This window comes from Mercenaria mercenaria, chromosome 19 (genome assembly GCF_021730395.1).
Source record: "Mercenaria mercenaria strain notata chromosome 19, MADL_Memer_1, whole genome shotgun sequence".
NCBI lineage: Eukaryota > Metazoa > Mollusca > Bivalvia > Venerida > Veneridae > Mercenaria > Mercenaria mercenaria.
In genome coordinates, this window is record NC_069379.1 from 25,003,001 (window position 1) to 25,026,375 (window position 23,375).

At 35.8% G+C, this 23,375-nt stretch overlaps 1 protein-coding gene across 1 annotated transcript in view; it reads left to right on the plus strand.

Annotated features, from left to right (window-relative positions):
- The first annotated feature begins 561 nt into the window (after positions 1-561).
- LOC123542600 (testis-expressed protein 30-like) overlaps positions 562-23,375 on the plus strand; it is a 28,621-nt gene continuing 5,807 nt past the window's right edge. Inside the window, exons 1-5 of the mRNA XM_045328526.2 lie at positions 562-649; positions 5,351-5,511; positions 5,776-5,849; positions 6,305-6,353; positions 10,631-10,993. Coding sequence (XP_045184461.2) covers positions 639-649; positions 5,351-5,511; positions 5,776-5,849; positions 6,305-6,353; positions 10,631-10,993 — 658 coding nt within the window. The 5' untranslated portion in view covers positions 562-638. The remainder of the gene's footprint in view (positions 650-5,350; positions 5,512-5,775; positions 5,850-6,304; positions 6,354-10,630; positions 10,994-23,375) is intronic.

A 23,375-nucleotide genomic window follows, 5' to 3' on the forward strand; every position in this document is an offset into this window, starting at 1 on the left:
ATTACATTATGGCATGTACGGCCTTCCGTAAATCGAAACTTGCATATCTATGTTGGTTTTCTCATGGAGCGGCTCATATACATTTCGCCCCAGTTTGCGCCATCATTATAGTGTATTAAGGAAGACCCTACACGATAATTTCGTTATTTCGCCTTCAATGTTTCGTTACTTCGTGTATTCGCCTCGAATGTCGAAAGGCGAATACACGACAAATAAGCATTATTTCGTGGTTTCGTTACTTCGACATTTCGCCTCGCCGACACGAACACACGAAATGGCAGAAATCGGCCACCATGTAATATAGGTACAACTAGCCAGAAAATGTAGTCACAAAACTTTTAAAATCGCTAATTAGTTGGTAATTGTATCTTCCAGTATTATACTGAAACTAAAAAAAAATATTTGATTAAACATCGGAAGAAAATCAACCGAACACAAGAGATCATGTATTAGTGTTTATTAGTAAGCATTTATCCAATTAAATTGGTCTCGCGGTGCACAGTGAAATCCACGATAATCTAAGTCTATAGAAATCATGTTAACAGTTACTTCCCTCTTTCCATCATCCGCCATCTGTAGTAGCGTAGGTAAATATAGTAGATCTATTTCGTGGTAGGCCTGGAAGAGATCACAACAACATGGATAACAGGTACATATTCCAGTAAAATATTGCAGTGTATATGTAAAACTTGGTAGATCTAGAGCTATTATAAAATACGATTTTAAATTTAAGATATTATCGGGCATATTTTCTAAATTAAATCTAGAACACTAAACAGATGTGGATCTAGCGTTTTGTCTGGCTGTACAATATTATATGCCTCTCTCTCTCTAGTAACATCAGGTTGCTGCAAGTAATTGCATGTTAGTCCAAATAATAGGACGTTTCGGGACAGCGAGAGAACTTTTGACTGTTAGATGGATGACAACTGCAAGGGCGTAACCGGGGGAGGGGGAGGGGGAGGGGAATGCAACGGGTGCGATCGCACCCCCGGCCCCCTTTTCGTCAATGCTTGCATTTTTCATTACACCAAAATACCCTTGAATGTCTTTTTTTTTCGGATCGCTACGCTCGCCAACATGTAGAGTAACTTCGGGAAAATTCGACAGTCGTGTATATTCGACACATTGAATTAATATCCACGTGGAAAAACCCATAATGTCATTGAATAATTTTTCTTAAGTAATCTATATGACGTCATATTTATATATGACATCATGAGAACATTTTGATCACACAGGCGTTCTTTCCTTTTCCGATACGCGCATCGGGTAACTTCGACATTCAAATTCATTTTGAACGAAAATCGTAGTTACAGTTTTCTGTAAGAATGGTCAGCGGAGCTAAGGTATGTAAAACTATTCTTACAATTGCATTTCGACTTTACTTAACTGAAATACAAACAGAAATATATTTGATGTTGATATTTAGAAACAAATAATATTCCCCGGTTTCCAAGCATGACCTTGGCTAGGGGTGACGAATTTGCACGACAATGTATAACACTGTTGTGCAAATCCGACATACTATCAAAATTATTCGATTATATCATCTTTAGAGGATATTTACGGCATACAAATGGTTTAAGTGTGTTTTTAACCATATCCAGGCTTTCCTAATTTTGTCCACGCAGATTCTTAAAGTATGTTAACCTAAGCTGACGTCGCTAATTACGTCACTGATTTGTGCATTAAAAAGCACCTGTGCATTTAATTAGCGTGCACATATTTACATCTGGGACCAGTACGAATTTATGACAATTAATTATCAATAGACAATCAAAATTCGTGCAAAGTAAAATATATTGAATAGGATATAATAAGAACATATCATCGTTATTTAAAACAATCATAGCCGAGTAACCCACAGGTTTCGGTAACAAATACGCCTTATTTGAGATTAAAATGTCCAGACAAATTCGTGCGAAGTGTTGCAGAGCTCTTACTCCCCATCAAAACTTGCCCCCACCGTTCAGATGGTAGAAAATGGTACCATTGTCAAAAAAGAAGGCAGCAGCGAATAAATAAATAAACATAATTAATGAGGCTATATTATATTGTTTCCTGAAACAATTAGCCGGCGTTTGTATAATCTGCTGAACAATTAATAAAGATTATGTTTTTGTTTTACTTTTTATAGCTTGATGAGTTATGAAATCTGAAAAAATTAGAGCCTACTCGTCAGCATAAAAACTGTTGTGTTATGTCTGTTGCGACATTTTCTGTTTTTAATGTAGCTATATAAAAAAGATAAATGTTCAACTTCAGTGTATATTTTTTAAAACTCCACCAGGGTGCCGAATTTGCCCGAAAGATGTCGAACTTACACGACGACAACAATCAGAATAATATCCATCCTATTGACGATGTAGATGCAAACACTGGGCAGCGTTTTATACCGAAGACGCAGAAAAGGTCTACTTTCGTTTTCATGAAATGTTCGCACCGATCATTATGAAACGAAAATTGCTTCACCGTTTTTATGCTTAAGGTGTCGAATATACCCGAAGTTACTCTATACTACTATCTTTACTACTATTAACGCTGTAGGCCTAACCTTTGTATAAAGTCTGTTGATGACCATCTAGATCTATATAGATTCTATTCTTATAAGATCAGTGGATGGAGCCCCGGCAGCTTTTTCACAGCTTTTTTACCTAACGTTTCAATGTTGAAACTGGCGATATTACAGAAGGTTGGATGTATCTATCAATACAGAGGACTTATATTACAACCATCATATACAGCTGTGTTACACCTCAAAATGGTAGCAACGCATTTTGGTAGTCACTACCAAAATTCGGCCGAGTTTTGATAGCGACAAAATGACTACCAAAATACGTTACTACCATTTTGAAGTGCAACACAGCTGCTAAAAGCAGAAAATTTATTTTGTCGTGCGTTTTTGAAACGCCATGACGACATTTCCGTTCATAGACATAGATAATCCCGCGCTTTCGTGAATTTAGATTAGATTTGAATTGACCGAAAAGCGTATTTAAACACCTTTACTTTTATGTCTATAGCTGATGCCTAATTCACATTTGACCCCGGCGCCGTGCGATAATTCTTTGCGGATTTTGGGGCATCGTAGATGGCTAAGGGCTACCGGCGTATGTGTTCACATTATATACGAGCATCGTGCCATTTTTTGTTCAGGCTCTCGGGGAAGGCCGGGAGAAATCCGTACAGACGCTGAGCGAAGAAACTGACCCCTAAAACTTTTAAACACCTAGACTCCCGTCCAGGTTTGACCGTCACCGTATCTTTTCCGCACAGAGTTTGCATGCACGGAAGCAGTACGTGCGACGTACGATTTCCGTGGAAAGTTTGCGGAGACTGAACGGCAACTGCACTGAAATGGCACGATTTCGGAGACTGAACGGCAACTGCACTGAAATGGCACGATTTCCAATCTCCTGAAACATGGTTGGCTCGATTTTGAAGAAAACTTGGAAGTCCTCATGGGAAACCCAAACATATAGTTTAGGTCTCGTATGCTTTCAGTTGGCTTATGTTCCATGTACTTTCATAAAGTTTAGGTCTCGTAGGCTTTCAGTTGGCTTATGTTTCATATTCGTTCATACAGGTAAGGTCTCGTAGGCTTTCAGATGGCTTATGTTTCATGTTTTTTCATGCAGTTTAAGACTCTTATTCATTCAGATGGCTTATGTTCCATGCTCTTTATACAGTTCAGTTCTCGATGCTTTCAGAGAGCTTATGTTTCGTGTTCTTTCATACAGTTCTTGTATCGTATGCTCCCAGATGGCTTATGTTTCTTATTCTTTCATATAGTTTATGTCTCGAATGCTTCCAGAGGGCTTATGTTTTATGTTCTTTCATATAGTTTAGGTCTCGTATTCTTTCAGTTGGCTTGTTTCATGCTCTTTCATACAAAGTCTTTTGAGATAAAGCTTTGAAACTTTCAACACTTGTTTACCATCACCATGTCCAGTTATAGGCAAGAGCACATAACTCCATCAAGGATTTTGGCTGATTTTTGACACCTTTTCTCTTAAAAATCATGGTTAAGTTTTTCGTACTGGTCAGTTCATATTTTGACAAAGTCTTTCGAGATAAAGCTTTGAAACTTTCAGCACTTGTTTACCATCAACATGTCCAGTTATAGGCAAGAGTACGTAACTCCATCAAGAATTTTGTCTGAATTATGGCCCTTTTAACTTAGAAATCTTGGTTAAGTTTTTCGTATCAGTCCACATTTTGACAAAGTCTTTTGAAATAAAGCTTTGAAACTTTCAACACTTGTTTACCATCACCATGTCCAGTAAAAGGCAAGAGTACATAACGCCATCAATGATTTTGGCTAAATTATGGCCCCTTTTGACTTAGAAATCTTGGTTAAGTTTTTCGTACCAGTTCATATTTTGTGATAAGTGTTTGACATATGGCTTTGAAACTTTTATCACTTGTTCAGTATAATAATCTCTATCTGTAGGCAAGAGTACATGACTCTGTCATCTATTTTGGCTGAATTATGGCCCTTTCTGCACTTGGAAATTGGTTCTGTTTTGTTACAAATCCACGTTTTGACAAAACTATTTGACATATGGCTTTTAAACTTTGAACACTGTTTATCATCATGATTTCCATCTGTAGACAAGAGTACATAACTCTGTCAACTATTTTGGCTGAATTATGGCCCTTTTTGGACTTTGAAATTGGTTCAGTTTTTCATACACATGGTCATTTAGTACAAGACTTATCAAAATCCACAAATACAGGAACATTGTTTGTTTAATCTATTTTTTTCTTTTGTCTGAAAATCTGTGGTAATATTTTGAGCCCATTCTTCAATCAGTTCTTCGAATAGTCGAGCGCGCTGTCATCCGACAGCTCTTGTTTGTTCTTTCATACAGGTTAGGTCTCTACAGTTAAGGTCACGTATACTTTCAGATGGCTTGTGTTTCATTTCTTACTTACAGTTTAGGTCTCGTATGCTTCCAGATGACTTATGTTTCATATTCTTTCATATCATCCGGTTTGTGTATCATACTGTCAGCGCGATTGTCTTATATGCTGTCAGATGGTTTAGATCTCATATTTTTTTCTGATGGTTTATTTCTCAATTCAGATGGTTTACGTCTGATATACTTTCAGACGGTTTAGGTCTCATATTCGTTTTCATAACCAGCAACTGTGAAATGATCAAATGGTTAGGTTAATGATCAAGAAGGCAAATAGCCTGTTTTGACTAAGCACATAGGAAACTATTGGTAAAGACGCTTATTCAGTGTTACCTCAATTATGCCTACTCATTTGTTTGAATGTAATTTTAATGATGATTTTATTAAATGGTCAGTACTCAGTGAGTGTATGTTTAAACTTAAAGGTTGATCACAATTCCGTATAAGGAGAAGTCAGTAGAGGCATGTGTTAACATACCGGACGTGACGAAAAATACCGGATACGGCGTCATTCTGACTCATGGTGCTGGCGGAGATATGCATTTTTTGCAGCTGACATTACTGGCGGAGTTTCTCTCTTCCAGAGGTTGGTGGTTTTTATCAGATGCTACGTGCATGTAATTTCGGACTGTGGCTGTTTATATTTACCTCTTCTGTTTACCAAACATTTACATTTAACTGTATTTTGATTTGTAACGTATATGATATTGGCACATTTAAGAAATATGTATCCAATTCACCAGGTTCGTGTATGTGCACGATTCCTCAAATGGAATATTTTGATAAACAGGACTGATGATATTACTGTCGAACAATTGCAAGTAAATATAATGTTCTTACTTCTTTTCAGGTGTAATGGTTGTACGGTTCACGTGTAAGGGTCTCAACCTCGCTTACAGGGTTAAAGTATACTTGCATGTTGTGGTACGTATTTATCTATGATTGAAGCTAACAAACGATGCGGATTTTTATTCATTACTAAGGCTTTTAAACGAAGACAATCTAATATCAGAATTGAGATGGGTTAACTTAAATATAAAACTTTAATGCAATGTTATGTCCGAAGAATTTTGCATTATGTGTTTCTCGATATATAATATGTTTGTGCTCCATATATGTTTTTACGCATGTTTGTGAATATATATGTGTGTTTATGTCGATGAGCTGTTTATGCTTAAGGCTAATAAAATTTATGTTATGTTATGTTTTAATCTGATTAACGGCAAGGTCCTAGTTTTAAAAAAGTTTGTAAATCACTTGGAATAAATGCATAATTGATCTCTAATTTAAACTGTAAAGTGTCAAATAAATAAAATGTAAAGCAAATAAAAAAAGGCAGTTACACGTAGTGACATCATAAAGTTTTGTTTTTGTTCTAGGAATATGTTATTGCACATTACAAGGACACCAACAGATATTTTGTTGCAGGTATGAATAATAAATCACCTTTAGTTTCATAAAAAGAACAAAAAGATCGTTACATTAACAAATTAGATCATTTTTGTTTTTAATGAAATAAATAATGTCATGTATGTGCTCGGTCAGAAAATATAATTGTTCGGTAATGATCACGTTTTGTAGCTTTTCTGTTGGAAAACTATTTTCTTACCGATAGTCAGTCACGGGTTACATCATGTCCAATCGTTACTTTGACAAACCGGATCAGTAACGTAAGATCTCGGATCAAATTAATGGGGCGGTTTTGGTAATTTTTGAAAAGAAAATTTTATTTTTCTGTTATTTAGAATTTGTTGTCAAGGACGGAATATAGCGCAGGATGTGCTCCGTGTATTATGAAATACTCGTTGCTATTCATTTTTCCAGCAAATCTAAGCACTTTTCTCAATTACTTTGGAAAACCATGCGAAAATAGCAGGTAAACAATGCCACGACTCAGAAAAAGTATTATTTCAGTACGTTATTCGGCAAAAAACACTAAATTACCTCTTCCACGATATCAATGACACATTCATGTAACATATTTTATCATAAATGATGAATTATATTTCTTGTAAGACCTATATAAGGCGATTCATCACCGTGCTGGTCAGTAACGCAGGAGAGAGAGGATCAGCAACTGCAAAATGCAGTAATTTAGGAGCTTCTGAGTTTTCTTGTGTGTTCGTTCTCGTCAATTTACAAGGGAAACCTACCTTTATTCGCTTTACTTATCTATCAAAACAGTGAAAAGTAGTTGCAACACAAAGAACATGATCAAAAAGATGTTTAATGCTCCGCTCTGGTAAGAGTCACGTCACCATATGTTGCTACTTCATTAAAGTGTATGAAAATTGAATAGAGGAAGTTAGAACAAACAGGACGGCTCCAACTTACCAAAGAACTTGAAATCGGTACTGATTCTTAAGGTATAAAATTATACTGGTTGTATCCCTAAAGGAAGCGTTCCGCACTGTGGACATACCATTGGGTTCCCTGTTCCATGAAGGTTTACACCAGCTCGCCAGCACAATAGAATGATTTATTACATCTGTTACTGTACACTGGCGAATTTTGTCTTTGTGTCTTTTCATATGTCTCTTCAGGTTTGATTTTGTTGATTTTGTTTCATAGCAAATGTAGCACATGAAGCCATAATAATGAAAGAATAATGCAACGACCCACCATCTTTCTTTGCTTACATTTAGAACTCCTATAGTTCCGGTAGTTTTAGCGCTGCCATTAACTCCTTTTTCAACTCACCTCCAAAAAAAGGTGGAACTAGTGTTTACAGGCCATTATTTTGAGAGAATAACTTGCAAAGCAGTGGTTTGATAATTTGTATTTTTAGACAAATTGAATCGTTTCTGCTAAAGAATTGCTAGTCCCATAAGTCTTCAGTTTAGATACTGTCGATTTTTACTATTGAATAAAGTTCGTAGCGAAAAGTCTGTGGTTGTCGTCAAGGACCCAAAAGCTTTTGCCTTACTTTAAGTCGTAAAAAGAAAACATTACATACTAGTCTTAAGGAGGTAAAATCACAAGGGTGAGAACCATCTAAGAATAGTCAAGTTCTTACTTGAGGAATTCTTAAAGGTACACGTGCGTGTTCATTGCGAATGTTTTTGACATTTTGGTAGAAACGCAATAGATGTGCTAAGGTGAGAAATAAAATTACACTGTAGTATGAAAAGTAGTTCCAAGTCACAGCATTTTAATTTTGATCTCAGGAAAAATCTATCGAAAATGGCTTTCTCGCCATCGTGGTTATAATTTGAAATTGGGCAAGCTATCAGTACATATTTTTTTCACTTTATTAGCTCACCTGAGCCAAAGGCTCATGGTGAGCTTTTGTGACCGCTCAATGTCCGTCGTCAGTCGTCCGTCCGTCAACATTTTCTAAAAGAATCTTCTTCTTGAAAACCACTGGGCAGAATTACACCAAACTTCACAGGAATGATCCTTGGGTGGCCCCCTTTCAAAATTATTCAAAGAATTGAATTCCATGAAGAACTCTGGATGCAATGGCAACCGAAAGGAAAAACTTTAAAAATCTTCTTGTCCAAAACCGCAAGGCATAGAGCCTTGATACTTGGCATGTGACATCATCTAATGGTGCTCTATGAAGATTATTCAAATCGTGCCCCTGGGTTGAAAAGAGGCTTCGCCCAGGGGGTCACAAATTTGACATAGTCTTATATAGGAAAAAAACTTTAAAAATCTTCTTGTCTGAAACCACAAACCTAGGCTTTTGATACTTAGTATGTTGCATTGCCTAGTGGTCCTCTACCAAAATTGTTCAAATTATGTCCCCGGGGTGAAAAGAGGCCCTGCCCTTGGGGTCCCAAGTTTTACATAGACTTTTATAGGAAAAAAAAATCTTGTCTGAAAGTTCAAGGCCTAGGCCTTTGATATTTGGTATGTAGCATTACCTAGTGGATCTCTAACAAGGTTGTTCAAATTATGCCCCTGGGGTGAAAGGAGGCCCCGCCCTGGGGGTCATTTGTTATATGAGTTATATAGGAATAAATACTTAAAAAATTTTCAGATCATATTTCCTAGACTGTTTGATAATAATTACTTGATGACTCCAAGCGATTAGGGGTCAATTGACAGTGACCTTGACATACTGACCTACTTTCTTGTTTCTTAAGATACAGTCTGGAAATTTGGACGACATGTACAGTTTTCACACCGATCTTAAAATTGACTTTCAGTGACCATGAATGTGACCTACTGACCTACTTTCTAATATTTTAGCATCAGTTTGCCATTTTAAATATGTGGCTCATATTACTCAGGTGAGCGATTCAGGGTCATCATGACTCTCTTGTATAGAAAATGTAGACAACCTGATTTAGTACATGCATACCGTTTTCTGTCCAAAACATTTTGACCACAGTGCGACAGTGACTTCTTGTCGTTAAATCAATAGTAGTACACGGGGATTCATCAGAAGAATGGTTAACTATATAAAAGAAACCCAATAAATTGCTGTTTAGACTAGAACGTTATCAAGACCCAATATTTATCGCAGTTTCTTAAACATAAATTAAGTGAATAAAGGTACGTTTCCCTTGGAAATTGATGAAAACGAACACAGAAGAAAATCGGAAACTCCTGCGTTACTCCATTTTGCAGCCGCTGATCCTTTGGCTCCTGCGTTACAGTTCAGTTATGAATCTTCTTATATCGGCATTCCAAGTAATTTAATTCATCTTTTGTAACACTAACGTGTTACATGAATGTATCAGGAACAACAAGGAATTGGTCATATTGTATGTTTATCAGAGAAAGTATTGGAAATAACGCATTTTCTGAGTCACGGCATCGTTTACCTACTATTTTGGCATGGTTTCCCGAAGTATTTGAGAAAAGTGCTTAGATTTGCTAACAACAAATAGCAACAAGTATTCCATAATGTTCAGAGCACATCTTGCGCTATATGCCGTCTCTGACAATAATTTCTGAATAACTGAAAAAGGCAATCGCTCCATTTGATCCGAGATCTTACGTTACTGATCCGGTTTTTCAAAGTTACGATTGGACGCGGTGGTTTATGTTTCTCTAATTGTCATTTTCAAAAGTATTAAATAGATGACAATATCGACTCAGTTGTATATTTGCCATCAACACAGTGGCATGGTGTTCTGTAGTCAAAAATTTTGACCGAGGATCGGCGCACTTGTTTGACTTTTGACAGGCAAGACATTCAAAACATGACATTAGAAATTATTTTTCACTGTAAAATGCCTCCTCGTACTTGGATTCGGTACTGTTATATTTTCTGGTCCTTTGGATCATGGAGTCCATTCAATACACGTGTAATAGAGTACCGCTTAAGCAGGTGCTGGGGCGTGAGGTGTTGCACCATGAACAGAATCAGATTTTAATAACTAAGTATATCACAGCAGCAATATTTAAGTGCTGTGTGGCGGCTGTAAAAGGTCTCCTCGCACTCAGATTCAGTGTTGCTATATTTTCTGGTCCTTTGGGACATGGAATCCATTCATTACATGTGTAATGGAGTTCCCTTTAAGCCGGTGCCGGGTGGAGGTCGTGAGAGATGTTGCACTTATACAATGATCATACAGCTCAAACTATGGACTGGAGATTTATGTAAAGAATCCTGTAATGATATAGTCTGTGTAATTCTAACTCCTTTGTGCCACGAAAAACAATAACGAAATCTTTTCTTCAGAAACTGAGTCTTTGTTATATCTGTGACTTTAGTTAACTTAATACAAATGTTTTTTGGTTTTAAATAGGAAGATCCATGGGGGCAAGAGCAGCTATAGGTGTAGCAAATAATGTTAAAGGAACTACGCTTGATCGGACTGTAGCAGGAGTTATTGCCCTTTCCTATCCACTTCACACGCAAGGCAATAAATCAGCTCTACGAGATGGACCCCTGTATGAGTTAAACAAACCCGTATGTTTTATAGGCGGAACAGAAGACGAGATGTGTGAACAAAGTTTGTTTGAAAATGTCCTTAGAAATGTTGACAGATATGAAGTAAAATGGATACAAGGAGCTAACCATGCACTTAAGGTGAAAGGAAGCAATGAAGAGGACGTGATTGCAGATGTCGGGAACTTTATTTTTGACTGGTGTAATATCAAATGTTCAGGTAATATTTAAATCGTGTGTTTTCCCGTGTGTCAAACCTGACTGTTAGAGAATACTCATTTCATTTGCTATTATGTAAAACAAATGTTTGAAAGATATCCCCTTGTCTCAAATCTGCCAACATTCTGTGCTTTGTATTTGGTCGACGGAAATTGCTGATATGCCTGCTTTCTGTATTCTATATTGGGTTGCTTATCTGCCAACCTTCTATGCTTTATACTCGGTATAGGAGGTAAATGATCTGCCAACATTCTATATTTTATTTTTAGTATAGAATTTCAATGATCTTGGTAAAGGAGGTTGATGATCTGCCACCAGTCTGTGCTTTATAATGAGTTTAGGTGGTTGATGATCTGCAAACATTCTATGATTTATACTGAATTTAGGAGATTGATGATCTGCCAACATTTTGTGCTTTATACTGAGTTTAGGAGGTTGATGATCTGGATATAGGATGTTGATGATCTGCAAACACTCTATGCTTTATTTTTAGTATAGGATTTCGATGATCTGGGTATAGGAGGTTGATGTTCTTCCAACATTCTGTGCTTTATACTGAGTTTAGGAGGTTGATGATCTGCCAACCTTCTATGATTTATACTGGGTAGACGTTGAAGGTCTTGGTATAAGAGTTCGATGATCAGTTATAGGAGGTTGATCATGATATGTCAACATTCTGTGCTTTATACTGAGTTAAGAAGGTTAATGATCTGCCAACCTTCTATGATTTATTCTGGGTAGATGTTGATGATCTTGGTATAAGAGTTCAGTGATCAGGGTATAGGAGGTTGATGTTCTGCCAACATTCTGTGCTTTATACTGAGTATAGGAGGATGATGATCTGCCAACCTTTTATGATTTATACTGAATTTAGGAGATAGGTGATCTGCCAACATTTTGTGCTTTATACTGAGTTTAGGAGGTTGATGATCTGGATATAGGATGTTGATGATCTGCCAACACTCTATGCTTTATTTTTAGTATAGGATTTCGATGATCTGGGTATAGGAGGTTGATGTTCTACCAACATTCTGTGCTTTATACTGAGTTTAGGAGGTTGATGATCTGCCAACCTTCTATGATTTATTCTGGGTAGATGTTGATGATCTTGGTATAAGAGTTCAGTGATCAGGGTATAGGAGGTTGATGATATGCCAGCATTCTGTACCTTATACTGAGTTTAGGAGGTTGATGATCTGCCAATATTCTGTACTTTATACTGAAGTTAGGATGTTGATGATCTGCCAACACTCTATGTTTTATTTTTAGTATAGGATTTCGATGATCTGGATATAGGAGGTTGATGTTCTGCCAACATTCTATGCTTTATACTGAGTTTAGGACGTTGATGATTTGCCAACCTTCTATGATTTATACTGGGTAAATGTTGATGATCTTGGTATAGGAGTTCGATGAGCAGGGTGTAGGAGGTTGATGACGATATGCCAACATTTTGTGCTTTATACCGAGTTTAGGAGGTTGATAATCTGCCAACCTTTTATGATTTATACGTGATAAAGGAGGTTGATGATCTTGGTATAGGATTTCGATGATCTGGGTATAGGAGGTTGATGTTCTTCCAACATTCTGTGCTTTATACTGAGTTTAGGAGGTTGATGATCTTCCAACCTTCTATGATTTATACTGAGTAGACGTTGAAGATCTTGGTATAAGAGTTCGATGATCAGGTTATAGGAGGTTGATCATGATATGTCAACATTGTGTGCTTTATACTGAGTTAAGCAGGTTGATGATCTGCCAACCTTCTATGATTTATTCTGGGTAGATGTTGATAATCTTGGTATAAGAGTCCAGTGATCTGGGTATAGGAGGTTGATGATCTGCCAACATTCTGTGCTTTATACTGAGTTTAGGAGGTTGATGATCTGCCAACCGTCTATGATTTATACTGGGTAGACTTTGAAAATCTTGGTATAAGAGTTCAGTGATCAAGGTATAGGAGGTTGATGATCTGCCAACATTCTGTGCTTTATACTGAGTTTAGGAGGTTGATGATCTGCCAACCTTTTATGTTTTATACGTGATAAAGGAGGTTGATGATCTTTGTATAGGAGTTCGATGATCTGGGTATAGGAGGTTGATGATCTAGCTGCCAACATTCTGTGCTTCATACTGAGTTTAGGATGTTGATGATCTGCCAACCTTCTTTGATTTGTTCTGGGTAAAGGAGGTTGATGATCTTGGTATTGGAGTTCGATGATCTGGGTATAAGCCAGTATTTTTGGTACAGGGTTTCGATGATCTTGGTAAAGGAGGTTGATGATCTGCCAACATTCTGTGCTTTATACTGAGTTTAGGAGGTTGATGATCTGCCAACCTTCTATGATTTATACTGGGTAAAGGAGTTGATGATCTTGGTATAAGAGTTCGATGATCTGGGTATAGGAGGTTGATGATCTAGCTGCCAACATTCTGTGCATTATACTGAGTTTAGGAGGTTGATGATCTGCCAACCTTCTAATGATTTATACTGGGTAAAGGAGGTTGATGATCTTAGTATTGGAGTTCGATGATCTGGGTATAAGCCCGTATTTTTAGTATATAGGATTTCGATGATCTTGGTAAAGGAGGTTGATGATCTGCCAACATTCTGTGCTTTATAGTGTAGGAGGTTGATGATCTGCCAACATTCTGTACTTTATACTGAAGTTAGGAGGTTGATGATCTGGATATAGGATGTTGATGATCTGCCAACACTCTATGCTTTATTTTTAGTATAGGATTTCGATGATCTGGGTATAGGAGGTTGATGTTCTTCCAACATTCTGTGCTTTATACTGAGTTTAGGAGGTTGATGATCTGCCAACCTTCTATGATTTATTCTGGGTAGATGTTGATGATCTTGGTATGGTATAAGAGTCCAGTGATCTGGATATAGGAGGTTGATGATCTGCCAACATTCTGTGCTTTATACTGAGTTTAGGAGGTTGATGATCTGCCAACCGTCTATGATTTATACTGGGTAGACGTTGAAAATCTTGGTATAAGAGTTCAGTGATCAAGGTATAGGAGGTTGATGATCTGCCAACATTCTGTGCTTTATACTGAGTTTAGGAGGTTGATGATCTGCCAAACTTTTATGTTTTATACGTGATAAAGGAGGTTGATGATCTTGGTATAGGAGTTCGATGATCTGGGTATAGGAGGTTGATGATCTAGCTGCCAACATTCTGTGCTTCATACTGAGTTTAGGATGTTGATGATCTGCCAACCTTCTTTGATTTGTTCTGGGTAAAGGAGGTTGAAGATCTTGGTATAGGAGGTTGATGTTTTACCAACATTCTGTGCTTTATACTGAGTTTAGGAGGTTGATGATCTGCCAACCTTCTATGATTTATTCTGGGTAGATGTTGATGATCTTGGTATAAGAGTTCAGTGATCAGGGTATAGGAGGTTGATGATATGCCAGCATTCTGTGCCTTATACTGAGTTTAGGAGGTTGATGATCTGCCAATATTCTGTACTTTATACTTAAGTTAGGATGTTGATGATCTGCCAACACTCTATGCTTTATTTTTAGTATAGGATTTCGATGATCTGGGTATAGGAGGTTGATGTTCTGCCAACATTCTATGGTTTATACTGAGTTTAGGACGTTGATGATCTGCCAACCTTCTATGATTTATACTGGGTAAATGTTGATGATCTTGGTATAGGAGTTCGATGATCAGGGTGTAGGAGGTTGATGACGATCTGCCAACATTTTGTGCTTTATACTGAGTTTAGGAGGTTGTTAATCTGCCAACCTTTTATGATTTATACGTGATAAAGGAGGTTGATGATCTTGGTATAGGATTTCGATGATCTGGGTATAGGAGGTTGATGTTCTTCCAACATTCTGTGCTTTATACTGAGTTTAGGAGGTTGATGATCTTCCAACCGTCTATGATTTATACTGAGTAGACGTTGAAGATCTTGGTATAAGAGTTCGATGATCAGGTTATAGGAGGTTGATCATGATATGTCATTATTGTGTGCTTTATACTGAGTTAAGCAGATTGATGATCTGCCAACCTTCTATGATTTATTCTGGGTAGATGTTGATGATCTTGGTATAAGAGTCCAGTGATCTGGGTATAGGAGGTTGTTGCTCTGCCAACATTCTGTGCTTTATACTGAGTTTAGGAGGTTGATGATCTGCCAACCGTCTATGATTTATACTGAGTAGACGTTGAAGATCTTGGTATAAGAGTTCGATGATCAGGTTATAGGAGGTTGATCATGATATGTCAACATTGTGTGCTTTATACTGAGTTAAGAAGGTTGATGATCTGCCAACCTTCTATGATTTATTCTGGGTAGATGTTGATGATCTTGGTATAAGAGTCCAGTGATTTGGGTATAGGAGGTTGATGATCTGCCAACATTCTGTGCTTTATACTGAGTTTAGGAGGTTGATGATCTGCCAACCGTCTATGATTTATACTGGGTAGACGTTGAAAATCTTGGTATAAGAGTTCAGTGATCAAGGTATAGGAGGTTGATGATCTGCCAACATTCTGTGCTTTATACTGAGTTTAGGAGGTTGATGATCTGCCAACCTTTTATGTTTTATACGTGATAAAGGAGGTTGATGATCTTGGTATAGTAGTTCGATGATCTGGGTATAGGAGGTTGATGATCTAGCTGCTATTATTCTGTGCTTCATACTGAGTTTAGGAGGTTGATGATCTGCCAACCTTCTGTGATTTGTTCTGGGTAAAGGAGGTTGAAGATCTTGGTATAGGAGGTTGATGTTCTACCAACATTCTGTGCTTTATACTGAGTTTAGGAGGTTGATGATCTGCCAACCTTCTAATGATTTATTCTGGGTAGATGTTGATGATCTTGGTATAAGAGTTCAGTGATCAGGGTATAGGAGGTTGATGATATGCCAGCATTCTGTGCCTTATACTGAGTTTAAGAGGTTGATGATCTGCCAATATTCTGTACTTTATACTGAAGTTAGGATGTTGATGATCTGCCAACACTCTATGCTTTATTTTTAGTATAGGATTTTAATGATCTGGGTATAGGAGGTTGATGTTCTGCCAACATTCTGTGCTTTATACTGAGTTTAGGAGGTTGATGATCTGCCAACCTTTTATGATTTATTCTGGGTAGATGTTGATGATCTTGATATAAGAGTTCAGTGATCAGGGTATAGGAGGTTGATGATATGCCAGCATTCTGTGCCTTATACTGAGTTTAGGAGGTTGATGATCTGCCAATATTCTGTACTTTATACTGAAGTTAGGATGTTTATGATCTGCCAACACTCTATGCTTTATTTTTAGTATAGGATTTCGATGATCTGGATATAGGAGGTTGATGTTCTGCCAACATTCTATGCTTTATACTGAGTTTAGGACGTTGATGATCTGCCAACCTTCTATGATTTATACTGGGTAAGTGTTGATGATCTTGGTATAGGAGTTGGATGATCAGGGTGTAGGAGGTTGATGACGATATGCCAACATTTTGTGCTTTATACTGAGTTTAGGAGGTTGATAATCTGCCAACCTTTTATGATTTATACGTGATAAAGGAGGTTGATGATCTTGGTATAGGATTTCGATGATCTGGGTATAGGAGGTTGATGTTCTTCCAAAATTCTCTGCTTTATACTGAGTTTAGGAGGTTGATGATCTTCCAACCTTCTATGATTTATACTGAGTAGACGTTGAAGATCTTGGTATAACAGTTCGATGATCAGGTTATAGGAGGTTGATCATGATATGCCAACATTGTGTGCTTTATACTGAGTTAAGAAGGTTGATGATCTGCCAACCTTCTATGATTTATTCTGGGTAGATGTTGATAATCTTGGTATTAGAGTCCAGTGATCTGGGTATAGGAGGTTGATGATCTGCCAACATTCTGTGCTTTATACTGAGTTTAGGAGGTTGATGATCTGCCAACCGTCTATGATTTATACTGGGTAGACGTTGAAAATCTTGGTATAAGAGTTCAGTGATCAAGGTATAGGAGGTTGATGATCTGCCAACATTCTGTGCTTTATACTGAGTTTAGGAGGTTGATGATCTGCCAACCTTTTATGTTTTATACGTGATAAAGGAGGTTGATGATCTTGGTATAGGAGTCCGATGATCTGGGTATAGGAGGTTGATGATCTAGCTGCCAACATTCTGTGCTTCATACTGAGTTTAGGATGTTGATGATCTGCCAACCTTCTTTGATTTGTTCTGGGTAAAGGAGGTTGATGATCTTGGTATAGGAGTTCGATGATCTGGATATAAGCCAGTATTTTTGGTACAGGATTTCGATGATCTTGGTAAAGGAGGTTGATGATCTGCCAACATTCCGTGCTTTATACTGAGTTAAGGAGGTTGATGATCTGCCAACATTCTGTACTTTATACTGAAGTCAGGAGGTTGATGATCTAGATATAGGATGTTGATGATCTGCCAACACTCTGTGCTTTATTTTCAGTATAGGATTTCGATGATCTGGTTATAGGAGGTTGCTTCATGTTCTGCCAACATTCTATGCTTAATACTGAGTTTAGGACGTTAATGATCTGCCAACCTTCTGTGATTTATACTGGGTAAAAGTTGAAGATCTTGGTATAGGAGTTGATGATCTGCCAACCTTTTATGATTTATACGTGATAAAGGAGGTTGATGATCTTGGTATAGGAGGTTGGTGATCTAGCTGCCAGCATTCTGTGCATTATACTGAGTTTAGGAGGTTGATGATCTGCCAACATTCAATGATTTTTACTGGGTAAAGGAGGTTGATGATCCTGGTATAGGAGTTCGTTGATTTGGGTATAGGAGGTTGATGATCTGCCAACATTCTGTGTTTCATACTGAGTTTAGGAGGTTGATCTACCAACCTTACATGATTTATACTAGGTAAAGGAGGTTGATGATTTTGGTATAGGAGTTTGATGATCTGCATAAATTATGTGCTGTTATACTGAGTTTTGGAGGTTGATGATATGCCAACGTTCTTTATTTTATATTTTGTATAGGAAGTTGCTCATCTGCCTGTCTTCTATGCTTTTTATATATTGTTAATAGGAGGTTGCTGATCTATCTATATTACTGCTATATATTGTTTATAGGAGATTGCTGATTTACCTATATTACTGCCATATATATATATTGTTAATAGGAGGTTGCTGATCTATTTGTATTACTGCTAAATATTGTTAAGTACGCTCGCTACAGTTTCGTAATTTTTTTTCTAAATAATAGATTTTGATGAAATGTTTTGTATTAAAAGATCATGTTATGATGTATTGAAAAATGAAATAAAAATACTGGGTCACCAGCTTTGTTTCAATCTAATTTGCCCCTAGATATGGCGCTATTTTAAACATTTTTCAAAATTTCTGTAATCCTAAAATATATTTAATCAGCATAAATTTGATTATCTAAGCATTTTCATAACGGAAAACAATATATCTATTTGAAACATGCTCAGAGAAATCAAAAGAACATGATTTTGTAAAGAAAGGAATACTTGTTCAGCAGACCCAAGGGCTATTTTTGCATATTTTTGTCAATTTTAAGTTGGTACTTCTGCTATTTTATCGAGTTTCACATAATACAATTTAATCAAATTCTGCACATACCTTTGGCTATGTCTACCTAATCTAAAACAAAAAGAAAATTGATAGGTCACCATATTAGATTTCGCTTAAATCAAATTACAACGAGGTGGGGTGTGGCGGGCATTTTTATACAACGCAGGTTGGTACGAAATACTCATTCAGTGTTTGAGCAAATGACTTAGAAATATATATATAAAATTATCAAACGGCAGATTTCTTAATAATCGGATTTTAAGGTGTTTCTGAAGCATTTTGATGGCATAGAACAATGCAAGTTTCCGCCCTTTTTTTTTAACAAAACCTATAGTTTACGAATGTACGGTACGAGTACGGTACGGGATTAGAAACAGCTGTGACTCATTGCAGAGTTTGAGCGCTGGTATAAATAACAGACTCCAGTATATGTCGGATTGAAGCAATTTGAACTAAAAGTACTTTAAATGTATATATTTTGTAACCATGGTGATACTTACCCTTACCTTTAGTCAGTATATTATACATTTTGTACATTAAATGCATGCGAACATACAATAATTTGCGATTTTTTGCAATACGCGACATTAGATAATCACTTCCGAGCATACGCAGAAGACCACACCAAGTCTGCAGTGAGCTACATCGAAACCAAATTGGCACAGTGTTGGGGTAAATATCCACCCGTCCGGAAAAACTGTAGCGAGTGCCTTTAAAACTGCTTGCCCGCACAAAGATTTACGGATTTACCGCACTATATGGTTATGTAGAAAAAAGTAAAGCGTTGCAAACGGTTTATTATTTTTCGATATAGCCATATAGTGCTGTGAATCTGTAAACTTGTTTTCATCAGCCATTTTCTCAAAACGCTACGTAGATTTTCGCTTATTTTGTTGATTATACCTTTTCATTTTATATTCTTGTTACAAAAATGTTGCTTTTGAGAAATTTAATTTTTTCGACCAAACTTAGGGCGAGCAGCTTTAATAGGAGGTTGCTGATCTGTCTATATTACTGATATATATTGTTTATAGGAGGTTGCTGATCTGTCTATATTACTGCTATATATTGTTTATAGGAGGTTGCTGATCTGTCTATATTACTGCTATATATTGTTTATAGGAGGTTGCTGATCTATCTATATTACTGCTAAATTTTGTTAATAGGAGGCTGCTGATCTATCTATATTACTGCTAAATATTGTTAATAGGAGGCTGCTGATCTATCTATATTACTGCTAAATATTGTTAATAGGAGCCTGCTGATCTGTCTATATTACTGCTATATATTGTTTATAGGAGGTTGCTGATATGTCTATATTACTGCTATATATTGTTTATAGGAGGTTGCTGATCTATCTATATTACTGCTATTTATTGTTAATAGCAGTATATATTGTTTATAGGAGGCTGCTGATCTATCTATATTACTGCTATATATTGTTAATAGCAGTATATATTGTTTATAGGAGGTTGCTGATCTATCTATATTACTGCTAAATATTGTTAATAGGAGTTGCTGATCTATCTATAATACTGCTATTTATTGTTAATAGCAGTATATATTGTTTATAGGAGGTTGCTGATCTATCTATATTACTGCTAAATATTGTTAATAGGAGGCTGCTGATCTATCTGTATTACTGCTATATATTGTTAATAGCAGTATATATTGTTTATAGGAGGTTGCTGATCTATCTATATTACTGCTAAATATTGTTAATAGGAGGTTGCTGATCTATCTATATTACTGCTATATATTGTTAATAGGAGGTTGCTGATCAATCTATATTACTTCTATATATTGTTTATAGGAGGTTGCTGATCTATCTATATTACTGCTATATATTGTTTATAGGAGGTTGCTGATCTATCTATATTACTGCTATATATTGTTAATAGGAGGTTGCTGATCTATCTATATTACTGCTAAATATTGTTAATAGGAGGTTGCTGATCTGTCTATATTACTGCTATATATTGTTAATAGGAGGTTGCTGATCTGTCTATATTACTGCTAAATATTGTTTATAGGAGGTTGCTGATCTGTCTATATTACTGCTATATATTGTTTATAGCAGTATATATTGTTTATAGGAGGCTGCTGATCTATCTATTTTACTGCTATATATTGTTAATAGCAGTATATATTGTTTATAGGAGGTTGCTGATCTATCTATATTACTGCTATATATTGTTTATAGGAGGTTGCTGATCTATCTATATTACTCCTATATATTGTTAATAGGAGGTTGCTGATCTATCTATATTACTGCTAAATATTGTTAATAGGAGGTTGCTGATCTATCTATATTACTGCTATATATTGTTAATAGGAGGTTGCTGATCTGTCTATATTACTGCTAAATATTGTTTATAGGAGGTTGCTGATCTGTCTATATTACTGCTATATATTGTTTATAGCAGTATATATTGTTTATAGGAGGCTGCTGATCTATCTATTTTACTGCTATATATTGTTAATAGCAGTATATATTGTTTATAGGAGGTTGCTGATCTATCTATATTACTGCTATATATTGTTAATAGGAGGTTGCTGATCAATCTATATTACTTCTATATATTGTTTATAGGAGGTTGCTGATCTATCTATATTACTGCTATATATTGTTTATAGGAGGTTGCTGATCTATCTATATTACTGCTATATATTGTTAATAGGAGGTTGCTGATCTATCTATATTACTGCTAAATATTGTTAATAGGAGGTTGCTGATCTATCTATATTACTGCTATATATTGTTAATAGGAGGTTGCTGATCTGTCTATATTACTGCTATATATTGTTTATAGGAGGTTGCTGATCTGTCTATATTACTGCTATATATTGTTTATAGCAGTATATATTGTTTATAGGAGGTTGCTGATCTATCTATATTACTGCTAAATTTTGTTTATAGGAGGTTGCTGATCTGTCTATATTACTGCTATATATTGTTTATAGGAGGTTGCTGATCTATCTGTATTACTGCTATATATTGTTAATAGCAGTATATATTGTTTATAGGAGGTTGCTGATCTATCTATATTACTGCTAAATATTGTTAATAGGAGGTTGCTGATCTATCTATATTACTGCTATATATTGTTTATAGGAGGTTGCTGATCTATCTATATTACTGCTATATATTGTTAATAGGAGGTTGCTGATCTATCTATATTACTGCTATATATTGTTAATAGCAGTATATATTGTTTATAGGAGGCTGCTGATCTATCTATATTACTGCTATATTTTGTTAATAGCAGTATATATTGTTTATAGGAGGTTGCTGATCTATCTATATTACTGCTAAATATTGTTAATAGGAGTTGCTGATCTATCTATATTACTGCTATTTATTGTTAATAGCAGTATATATTGTTTATAGGAGGTTGCTGATCTATCTATATTACTGCTAAATATTGTTAATAGGAGGCTGCTGATCTATCTGTATTACTGCTATTTATTGTTAATAGCAGTATATATTGTTTATAGGAGGTTGCTGATCTATCTATATTACTGCTAAATATTGTTAATAGGAGTTGCTGATCTATCTATATTACTGCTATTTATTGTTAATAGCAGTATATATTGTTTATAGGAGGTTGCTGATCTATCTATATTACTGCTAAATGTTGTTAATAGGAGGCTGCTGATCTATCTGTATTACTGCTATATATTGTTAATAGCAGTATATATTGTTTATAGGAGGTTGCTGATCTATCTATATTACTGCTAAATATTGTTAATAGGAGGCTGCTGATCTGTCTATATTACTGCTATATATTGTTTATAGGAGGTTGCTGATCTGTCTATATTACTGCTATATATTGTTTATAGGAGGTTGCTGATCTATCTATATTACTGCTATTTATTGTTAATAGCAGTATATATTTTTTATAGGAGGTTGCTGATCTATCTATATTACTGCTAAATATTGTTTATAGGAGGTTGCTGATCTGTCTATATTACTGCTATATATTGTTTATAGGAGGTTGCTGATCTATCTGTATTACTGCTATATATTGTTAATAGCAGTATATATTGTTTATAGGAGGTTGCTGATCTATCTATATTACTGCTAAATATTGTTAATAGGAGGTTGCTGATCTATCTATATTACTGCTATATATTGTTTATAGGAGGTTGCTGATCTGTCTATATTACTGCTAAATATTGTTAATAGGAGGCTGCTGATCTATCTGTATTACTGCTATATATTGTTAATAGCAGTATATATTGTTTATAGGAGGTTGCTGATCTATCTATATTACTGCTAAATATTGTTAATAGGAGGATGCTGATCTATCTATATTACTGCTATATATTGTCAATAGGAGGTTGCTGATCAATCTATATTACTTCTATATATTGTCTATAGGAGGTTGCTGATCTATCTATATTACTGCTATATATTGTTTATAGGAGGTTGCTGATCTATCTATATTACTGCTATATATTGTTAATAGGAGGTTGCTGATCTATCTATATTACTGCTAAATATTGTTAATAGGAGGTTGCTGATCTATCTATATTACTGCTATATATTGTTAATAGGAGGTTGCTGATCTGTCTATATTACTGCTAAATATTGTTTATAGGAGGTTGCTGATCTGTCTATATTACTGCTATATATTGTTTATAGGAGGTTGCTGATCTGTCTATATTACTGCTATATATTGTTTATAGCAGTATATATTGTTTATAGGAGGTTGCTGATCTATCTATATTACTGCTAAATTTTGTTTATAGGAGGTTGCTGATCTGTCTATATTACTGCTATATATTGTTTATAGGAGGTTGCTGATCTGTCTGTATTACTGCT